The sequence below is a fragment of the Mustela putorius genome, unplaced genomic scaffold (genome assembly GCF_011764305.1).
Source record: "Mustela putorius furo isolate JIRA1106 unplaced genomic scaffold, ASM1176430v1.1 tig00000078_pilon_pilon_pilon, whole genome shotgun sequence".
In the NCBI taxonomy this organism is placed as follows: Eukaryota; Metazoa; Chordata; class Mammalia; order Carnivora; family Mustelidae; genus Mustela; species Mustela putorius.
The window spans coordinates 51,160-61,230 of record NW_025421270.1 but is presented as its reverse complement, the minus strand read 5'-3'; the positions used below and the strand labels follow the sequence as shown (position 1 = coordinate 61,230).

The following is a 10,071-nucleotide window of genomic DNA, read 5'->3' as shown; positions in this document are numbered from 1 at the left end:
AGGGCACAGCTGTCTCGGGGGGCCTCCTGCCCAAATCAGTTTCGTCCAGAAACACTCCCTAAGAGCCAACTCAACCTAACCACCCCCAAAGGAGGCAGAAGGAGGCCCATCCAGGGATCCAGGCCCAGACGCCACCTCCCTCTTTTTCTGGGAAAATGTCCTCCAGGAATCTCTCAGCCAAGAACACAGAGAGTGGGGTGGGACCTCAGAAGTGAGGCTGGGGGCAGTTCTCTGCTTTCCACGGGACTCCAACTCTGAGCACTCCTGCCTGCCACTGGCTGGGTTGCCCCCTCCCTCCCCACACCCCCCACCCCCACACCCCCACCTCAGCTTTCTCATGTTTGAGGGGACAATGTCCAGGCCTGGCTCGGCCTCTGGAAGGATGTGGTCAGGATTTGGGAGACATCCCAGCTCTGGGTCCAGCCCTGAGGATGTAGAGGAAAGGGAGGGGTTTCTTACCAGGCTGCCAGCTCTGGACCGGGGTCTCAGAGGTCCCTGGGGCAAGTGGCTGCTGCTTAAGTCTCTGGTCCCGTCAACCACGTCAGGTCAGCAACAGCGCCTGGGCCCTGGAGGAAGGCAGGCCAAGCAGGCATGCAGGTTTGCCAGGAAGGAAACCTGTGGTGCCAAGGTGGCCCCAGGACAATGCTGACTACAGAGTGGGGTAGGGGAGGCTGCTGGGTCCAGCTGGCAGATGGCAGGGGAGAAGGGGGCTCAGGATAGAAAGCTCCCAGGAGCATTCCCAACACGGGCATCCAAACAAGCAACAAAAGGGGTCAGGGTTCAGTGGACGGTCAAGTGACAAGGACACTAAGCTGTCCTCTGTCTTGTACCAGGGGCTCAGCCCCAGGGAACCACAGAACCTGGCACCTTGTCCCCAGACACGCTCCTGGACGGCAATACTTAACCCAAAAGAGGAACTGAGTTTGCCCTCACTTACCATGTGCCCTCAGATGGCCACCCCTCACTCCCCACATACCCTGTCTGTGCTCACCCCTCCTGCACCTGTCCTCTTGGGCTGGACACACCCTCTTTGCTGTGGGATTTGGGGGTCTGGAGCCCCAAATGTCCCCTACCCAGGGAATGTGAGGGCCCAGAATTGGGGGGCCAGAGAGTAGGCCCCCAAGAAGGCCCCTAGAGCTGGGTAGGTCCCTAGCTCAAACATGATCCCTGGAGGAGCCAGGACCCCCCCCTCCTCACACTGCCTCCGCACCCCTGTCAAGCTGGGAGACTGAAGCCTGGGGCAGGTGCAACTGACCCGCTGCCAGCCCGCCCAGAGTTAGCCCTTCGGGCTAACCAGCACTCTTCATTCCCCCAGTCTCCCAGGCCTGGGTCACAGGGAGCCCGCATCACCTAGCCTGCCCAGGGTTGCCCCCAGCCAGGCAGGGAGGGGTAGTAAATATTTGTCAAGCAGGAACATCTATGCTGGTGGACAGGTCAGTTACTACAATCGCCCACTGCCAGGGAAATTCCTGAAGACAGGTGATGGCACTGCCTAAGGCTGGCAACGGAATCCCGCCCTGACTCCGAGTCCAGTGCTCTTTGCACCACCAAAGCGACTGCTCCACAGTCAGCACGGAGGCCATGGCCAAGCGCCACCTCGTCCGGCCCCGGCTCAGCGCCTCCCCCAAACGCTCCGGGCTCTGGCCACATAGCTCCGGCGCCCATTCCAGCGCGGGCTCCAGCGAGACCTCCCGAACCGAGTGCTTGGGAGCTCCCGGGCGGGGGCGCCCAGCAGGAAGCCCCCCTCCCTTCCACTGCTGCGGCCCCGCCCGGGCGCGCACCACCAGATCCCGAGCTCCCCACCCGCTGCAGCCCCGGCGGGGCCGGGGGCGGTGCGCAGACGGCTGGGACTCCCTCCAGCTCCGCGCCGGCAGCTCTGCGGCCATGGGGGCGCGGCTGGGCCGGCGGACCAGACCCGAGGCGGGCTCAGAAGCCGGGGCGGCGGCGGGGTGCGGGCCCGCGCCCTTTGAGCGCCGGGTGCGCTGGCTCCGCGAGATCCAGTCCATGCTCCGTGAGCGGCGGCCCGAGCGCGCCCGGCAGCTACTGCGCCTCCTGCGCCAGGCGAGAGAAGGAGCGGGCCGACCCGGGGCTGGAGGCCGGGGAGGGGCCAGGAGCCGCGGGCTGCGGGCCTGGAAGGGGCCGGGAGGTGCTGCGTAGCTGGCCCGGGGCGCGGGAGACAGGGCTGGCCCCAGACTGCGTGCGCGGGCCGGGAGGGTTCCGAAGGGAAGAGTGCGACCGGCTGAAGGGTCTTGTCTGGGCGAGAGGGCGAGGCACGGAAAGCAATGGGCTGGGGTGGAGGCCGCGCGGCTGCGCGGGTGGGCTGGGGGCTGTGAGTGTGGAGACGGGGATCGTGACTGCAGTCCACCTCTCCGGGGTTGGAGAGGTCAGTTGTGTGTGTTGAGGGAGCCCCAAGCCTGGAGCTAAGAACCCAGATTCAGGCCTTGGCAGGAGAAGAGTAGGGCTGGGAGGAGCGGCAAGGGAGTGGAGGGAGGGGGACGACGTCTTGTACTGAGGGGCAAGGGGAAGAGGACAGCTCCTGGCTCCTCCAGGGTGAAGGGAGGCACTCACTGCACAGCACCCTGGAGAGAGGACCCCCAGAAAGTGACAGCCCAGCTGGTCAGCCGGTGCCACCTCGCCGTGACATTACGCAGCGACAATTCACACCACCCGTCCTCCTGATAGGCAGATCACGCCCATTGAGTACATAAACCGGCATCTGTACATCACAACAGCACATCTGGACTTGGGTGGGGTTGGGGGAGTGCACCTCTGGTCGCACACACACCGGGTACCTGAGCCAGCCTGGGGTGCCCTAGGAGACCTGGGTTCTGGTCCCAGCATCAACACTGGGCAAGCCACTTTCCTCTCTGGCCATGTCCCCACCCTCCACAGCAGCTGCTGCCCCAACATGCCCCATCCTGGAATCTGAAATCAGCCATGCAGGTGTTTGGCCTGCAGGTAGATGATTAGAGAAGGGAAACTGAGGCTTGGAGAACAGTGGCAAGCCTATGGCCACCAAGAAAATTAGGGGGCAGCTGAGGCCAGAGCCCAACCTCTAGTCTCCCAGCCCCACCCCCTGATGCACTGAGTTTCCTTTATCTAGGCTCACTGGGCTGGAAAGGTGGGGCTGGCCCTTTAAGAGGAGCTGTCCAGACCAGCAGAAGGCTGGCTGTGCAACTGGGGCCCTGTATGGGTCAGCTTGGGCTCACCAGCTAGCCCTCTCTTCTAGATCTTCCCTAGCCGGCATTTGTAACTTGAATGGTGTTTAAAATGAAAACAGCAAAGCAGCACCCAACCAGCTAGACCATCCAGAGGTACAGATCTTTGTCGGTATCCGGAGCCCAAGGCGCCAGCAGAACTTTTTTTTTAAAGCCGGGAAACCAGCTATGTTGCCCCCTCATGTCTCAGAGGTCAGGCTTCCCATCCAGAGAGGGGGCTATCCAGCCCCACAAACCGTGGGGACTTTGCAGTTATGGTCCTTGGGCCTTCTACCTGGCCTATCTTCCTGTGCATCGGGGGCTTATGCACAGAGGGTCTCACTCTCTGGCTTGGGGAGGACCCAGGGGTCTGGAGGCCCCTCCTGGCTGCACCTGTCCCATCAGCTTGTCAGAATATACTCTAAAAGGGTGTTCAGTGCCAGACCAGGCCTATGGGAGATCTGAAGGACTGAAGGCAGGGAGGCCAGGTCAGGCCCGAGGCCCAGTGGTGATGTCTCTGTGAGGGGTAGGAGACATGGAGGCCAGAGAAAGAGACTGGGGGGCTGGGGAGGGTGGGAAGGCCAGGCTGCGCCTGAGTGTCTAGTGTTATACGAGAGCATTTGGTCTCCACCAAAGGGGTTAAGGGTCGAGCTTAGGTATGTGTTTCCTGGAGCTGGCTCTGGCAGCCCAAGGGTTGGAAGTAGGTGGCTGTTAGGAGGCAACAGGCCCTGGAGGAGGCTGTTAGGGAGAAAGGCCTGAAAGCTCCTTGAGCAGTAGGGAGAGAGAGCTGGGCAGAGAAGGGTGACGGAAGAGTGCAGGGTGGTTCTGGGCTCCTGCCTGAGTGCTGGGATGGTGGGGATGGTGATGCCCTTTACTGAGCGGGGGCACAGGAGGCAAGGCCAGCTTCAAGGCAGGAGGTGAACCCGCCCAGTCCGAGCTGCCTTTCGGACATCTGAACGGAGAGAGAGGTCCGTCCCCCACAAAGGGCCCTGCACCTGTCAGCAAACAGATTGCAGCCAGAACTCGGAGAGCTTGGGAATAGGTGGAAGAGAGGCAAAGGGTCCGGAAGGAATGCTGGAGGACAGCGGCACTGGGGGGTTATCAGAGAAGCCCCCAAAGAGCCCTCCAGATAAGCCCAACCCCAGAGGTGGCAGGTGTCACAGTACCATGTTTCCCCTCCAGGGAAAACAGTCTAAGGGTTTTAGAACCTCCTTAGCACCTCCCTAAAGGGCCCGATGCACTGACACTTTCCTCTTCCAAGGGGTCCCCACTGCCCCTGGACAGCAGGCCCACTGCCACCTGGGAAGAGACTCCAGCAAGCATCAAGGAGGGAGCCTGAGAGAGGGGAACAGATGTGAGGGGCTGGCTTGGAGGGGGGGTGGCTGGAGAAGGGAGAGCCTGACTCCGCTCACTCAACTCTCCTCACCACTCACAGGACCTGGGCCTCGAGGGGACCCTCCTCACCGACATCCTCTACAGGAATGTGGCCTTCCTCAATCTGGTGGACCCCATCTCCCATGACCTGCTTGTGAACCTGGCCCGGGACCTGCAGTGCCCCAAAACGGTGAGGCCTGTAGACACGGACCTCAGACTGGGCAACGCAGCTAACAGGGACCAGGAGCGCACAGGGCTGGGGGCTAGGAGCCTCGTCCTCATCTGGCTTGCTTCAAGGCCTTAAGTCGGTTAATGTCCCTCACTGGGACCTACGGCCAGGTTCAGTGTACTAGGAACACACGTGAGCTGTACTTTCCTACTCTCCAAAAGTCATATGTTGGGTAGACCTGCTTCCTGGGCTCCAGGACCTGGGACCCCGAACACCACACAGGGACACTGGGACATAGAATGTTCTGATAAATCTGCTGATGGATACAAACTCCCAGCTTTTGAGCTCCTGGGGCCAGAAAAGATCCCCCTTGGGCTGGAACCCCCGTCCACATGTCCCCATCCTGTATGGATACACCTGGGGCCTCCATTCCCCTTCTCCCAAACCACCACATTCACTCCAAACCCCGCTCTGGGGGCACCTGGCAACATCCTTCCCATGAGCATCCTTCCCATGCTGTGCCCCTGACACAGCCACCACCCCTCAGTCACAGTGAGTCCCTGTGTGAAACAAGGGTGCCCGCTATGGGCGCAGCCAGCTCCAGACCTCTGCATCTATACGCAGTGGTCCCCAGGGGTTCTGAGGCTAGCCAAGAGCCACACGGCGACAGGCAGGGCTTGCTGCTACTGTGCGTACGCACTATTGACAGAGGAACGGGATAAAGAATGTGCTGGATGGCGGAGTGTGCTCAGTGCCAGCTCCACGAAAAGCAGAGCATCCCTGTTTGTCCTCCGAGCTAGGTCTCTACGAGGGCCCACCTTGGCCCGGGAGAGATCCAAGTGGTGGTACCGGAACCATGAACCCTCCCAGTGCTGGCAGCCCAGACCCAGGCCCCACAGGCAGGCTTGGAGAGTGAGAGGAAGAAGAGCATGCTGACCTGGCTGGTTCCCATTCCCTGAGGGTGGCGTCAGTGGAGCAGGGCTCCCTGGAGGGGCCCAGGCCTGCCTCCCCTGGTGGCGAGTCCCCCGGGGAGCGCTGAGGGTGGGCAGGGAGCCGGCTGATAGCCCGAGACACTGGCCTTGGGCCTGAGGACAGGGAACAAGGGCCCATTGTCTGGGCTTCCTCCCGCCGGGCACTGCGGGCCTCAGACCAGCCTGTCCAGTTACCAGCGGGCAGCCTCCCCTGGCTCTGAGCCAGGCTACAGCCAGGGTGGGGGGTGGGCGGGGGAGGCTAGTGGGCAGCTCAGTGATCCATGATGAGTCATGTGCTGGGGCACACACTTGGATCCCCAAGGCCCATGACGGGGGAGGGATGGGGCTCAGCCTCACCCTGACAACACTGCCCCCCGACAGGACTATGAGCTCTGGAAGTCCTCAGATAAGATCTGCCGCCAGCTCATCTACCACCTCACCCCTCACTCCAAGCGGCAGCGGGGGTCCAGCCTGCCCCGGAGGAAGACTCAGAGCTGGTAAGGGAGCCTAGCCACAGCCCTACCTTGTGGCCCCTTAGCGTCCCTTTCTAGGCCAACATGGCGAGGCAGCTCAGCAGGCAGCTGGGCCCTGAGCCCGTCCCCAGTGAGCCCCTCACTCTTGTCCACATCGAAGCTCTGGAATGTTTCCCAAGTCTAGCTGCAACCCTCTGTGTGACCTGCCTCCTGCCGTTCACTTTTGCCCCTGAGTCCCTAGCCTGTCATAGGGCCTGGCCCCGACCCCAGGGCCAAGGTGATCTCAGCAGACATCCGCTGGATCCTCTCAACAGGCTGCGAGGGGGACAGATTCTGGCTCATGATGCCAATTTCACAGGAAAGGAAACTGAGGTTGGGAGAGGCAAGGTGGCTTGCCCAAGACCACCCCTGACCCTGATTTACCTACAGCTCTTTGAAAAGCCTTTGCCAGGCTGCCGGAAGTGAAGGCTTCCATAGCCATCCTGAGAGCTTGCTCTGCTGTGGGTCCCCCTCCCAGTCACTCCATCCACAGCTCCATGGCCAGATGCAGCCTAAGGACTGGCTGCAGACACCCAGGTCCAGGGACCCAGAACCGCAGTCCCAGTGCTCTCCCTTGCTTGCTTCCTCATCCTTCGAGCCTGATGGCTCATGACGAGCCCAGAGCCCATGCGGTTGTTCCCTGCCATGCTGACTGAGGGCACTGGAGTTGGTCCCACTGCCTCCCTGCATAGTAGGCCATATTCACATGACAAGAGAGACCCAGGGGGTGGTGTGGGACTCTTCTCGGTCTCTAAACTTCCTTTCCAGCTTAGAAGACGGGGGCCCTTCACCTACCAACACCTCCTCTCTTGCTACTCTGGACCTGTCCTCTAGTCTCCAAAGCCGGGGGGACTAGCCTGATAGCCTGTCACCCTCATAGGAACATCTATCTTTACCCACAAAGGATCGATCTTGGAGGAGGCGTGGGAAAAAAGGTGTGGGCTCCGGAGTCAGAGCCCCTCATTTTGAAGACTTGGCTTCCCTCTTAGTGGTATGTGACCATGGAAGAGTCCCGTCACCTCTCTGAGCGTCATTCGCCCCTCTGCAGAATGGGATCATCGTTCTTACTCTAGATATAACAGATGTGGCGACCCAGGCACGCAGTAGGTTTTTGTAATAATAACGGATTAGGGAAGCTTAACATCTGGATGTTTATTCCTCACAACAGCCAGGTCCCCTTTTCACCAAAGGAGAAACTGAGGCTCAGAGAGGTTCCAAGAATTGCCCATGACCACCCATGTAGGAAGTAGCTGTTGGACCCCAGTGAGGCCTGACTGCAGGGCCCAGTCCCCCTACCACCTGGTGGGCTGCCCCGACGGGTCGCTCTCTGCAGCCAGTGGGGACTTGCCTGGGCCGTGGACCCTTGCTCAATCCATCCTTGCCTGCCACCTTCCCACAGCCTCAAGAGCAGTCTCCAGATGACTCAGCTGGCGGGGGAGACCGTGAACCTCTCGGGGATCCCACTCTCCGCACGGGACGTGCAACACATTACCCGCTACCTGGGAAGCCAGGGAGCCGGGCTTACAGTGCTGGACCTGAGCTTCACGGGGCTGAGCGATGAGCTCTTGCGCCTGCTGCTGCCCAGCCTCTGGTCACTGCCCCACCTCACCCAGCTCCTGCTCAACGGCAACAGGCTGACCAGGGCCACTGCGCGCGAGCTCACTGAGGCCATCAAGGACTCTGCCAAGTTCCCCGCGCTGGCCTGGGTGGACCTGGGCAACAACGTGGACGTGGCCTCCTTGCCCCAGCCCCTGCTGGTCGGCCTGCGCCGGCGGCTCAGCCAGCGCACCTCACTCCCCACCATCTACGAGGGCCTGGACCTTGAGGCCGAGGGTGGCGTGGCTGGGGCCAGCTCTGCTGCCTCCACCTGGGGTTCTGCAGCCACTGGGCCAGGGTCTGAGCCCCAGGCCTGCTGCATGAGGTGACCCACCACCCACCTCCCACCAGAGGGCCAATGCTTCTAGGCACGGGGGATGGGGGCGATGGAGGCCTGGAGGGATCCAGCGTACATGCTTAGCCTGGGATGGAGTGTCAGGCTTCCCTCAGCACCTGCTGGGCCCATCCTGCAGTAAATGGTGATGCCCTCCTCCGCCTCAGCCTTTCTGCACCGTGGACCTCAGGGCCACTTAGTGCCAGCCCTGCTTTTGGAGTCGGGAGAAGGGGTGGCCAAAGAGTCACCTGAAGAGAGGGACCCAGCACACACTGACTTCCTCCAGGTGCTCCCTGGGCAGACACCCAGGTGTGGGGTCGGGTCCATCTGTGGGCTGGGGAGTTAGAGGAGGCCGCCAAGGACCTGACCATCACATCTGTGTGGGGCCCAGAGAGGAGCAAATGGGGAGGCCACAGAGGGGCAAAGCTCAGAAGAGAGTCCCACAGTAATCTTGTGCCTGAGCCCAGGACCCCCGGGGCTGGGGACAAGACTGCACTGAGAGGAGGCAAGGTTCATCTCCCGCAGGTTGAGTGCTGCCCACCACCCCTAGTACCAACCCCCAAGGCTCCCTGTACCTAGTGGGTAACTCTGGGGGCTTAGAAGGTACCTGAGACCAGAGACAAAGAGTTTGTGTGTTCTCTCCAGGGCCTGAAGGCCCATGTGCACCGTCCTTCCCTCGGGTGGACCCCAAGAAAGCACGCAGGAGGTGGAGGTGGACCCAACCAGGAGCAAGAGATTGGGGGTAGAGTGTTCCTAGGGTTGCCCCAGGGGTAGCTGTTCCCAGCCGGCGCTATCTTCCCTCTCCCCAAGGACCATCAGAGCAGGCTCCAGATCAGAGCCTAAAGCCAGCTAGGAGTTGGGCAGGGCAAAGACAAGGAAGAAATTTAAAGAGGTCCTGGGGGAAACTGAGTCCCAGAGTGGGGAAGCCAGCAGCCCAAGTCTCCCATGCAGAGCCAGGTCAGGTCTGGGGCAATGGGGATCCTCACAGATGAGGAGAGACCTGATGGGGGAGAGAAGGCCCCCGGGGCCAAAGAGAAGGTGGGGCTTCTCCCTGGGCCTGCATACCCAGGCCCACCAACTGACCTTCTTCCACAGTTGCGTCCACAGGGGGACCATGAGTCAGCATGGATTCCAGGTCAGCCGGATATACAACAGCCTCTTGGGCCAAAAATGAGATGGCCAAGAAGGGTGAGGACGGCATGGTGCTGGGTCCTAGGACCAGGCAAGACGTGGGGAAGAAGAAAGCACCCTCTCTGTTGCTACCCGCCCACCCCGAGGACAGGCCCCTGCCAGCCTGGCTGCTTTTGGAGGAACCCCTATCTGGAGGTGGTGGGAAGAGTGTGAAAACACCAGGTTCAGCCCAGCTCTGCTTCTAACTTGCTGTGGGGACCTGGCCAGGGCCTCCTCTCTCCCGGCCTTGGGGCTCTCCTTTTCCCCTCTGTGTTAAATAGGGCTGGCTCTCTGTAGTCCCTTCCAGCTCTCAGCCCTCCATCCTGGGGGCCTGGCCCTCTCGGTCCTCCTTGTTTTAAAGACATGGGCCTGCCCATTAGCTTGGGAGCCACAGAAGTGTCTCTGGTGCCCTCTCTCCAGAACAAGGGGCTCAGGCTCCCCAGAGCAAGGCAAAGAGGAATGGGAGATGAAAGGGGCCAGCGGAGAGGAGAAAGATGGAGAAGCCAGCTTTGTACTGGGCAGGCTGGTGAGTCCGTCACAGGCAAGCAGCCGTGTTCTCCTGCGATTCCTTGCTGGAGAGGCGCCAAGCTCTCCCCCCGCCACCCTCCTGCCCCCCTTGCTCCCTGCCCACCATTGGCCCCAGTCCAGCCCACAAACCTGCAACGTCGCTGCTGGGAGAGACTCCTACCAGAATGGTGTGACGACCTGAGCAGGGTGTCACCGGGCGAGCTCTGGGAGAATCCAGGCG

General features: G+C 61.3%; 1 protein-coding gene across 1 annotated transcript; it reads left to right on the top strand.

Annotated features, from left to right (window-relative positions):
- The first annotated feature begins 1,452 nt into the window (after positions 1-1,452).
- LOC101682433 (leucine-rich repeat-containing protein 75B) lies at positions 1,453-8,309 on the top strand. The gene is made up of 4 exons (XM_004742469.3): positions 1,453-2,061; positions 4,633-4,761; positions 6,093-6,208; positions 7,623-8,309. The coding sequence occupies exons 1-4, from the start codon at positions 1,582-1,584 to the stop codon at positions 8,146-8,148; spliced, it is 1,251 nt and encodes a 416-aa protein (XP_004742526.1). The 5' UTR covers positions 1,453-1,581; the 3' UTR covers positions 8,149-8,309.
- Positions 8,310-10,071: the final 1,762 nt, after the last annotated feature.

Bases quoted from the DNA above. Each gene is read 5' to 3' on its own strand.
- LOC101682433 (XM_004742469.3), top strand. From the start codon at position 1,582: ATGGCCAAGCGCCACCTCGTCCGGCCCCGGCTCAGCGCCTCCCCCAAA. The intron at 2,062-4,632 runs GCGAGAGAAGGA...CACCACTCACAG, and splicing joins TACTGCGCCTCCTGCGCCAG to GACCTGGGCCTCGAGGGGAC. The intron at 4,762-6,092 runs GTGAGGCCTGTA...GCCCCCCGACAG, and splicing joins ACCTGCAGTGCCCCAAAACG to GACTATGAGCTCTGGAAGTC.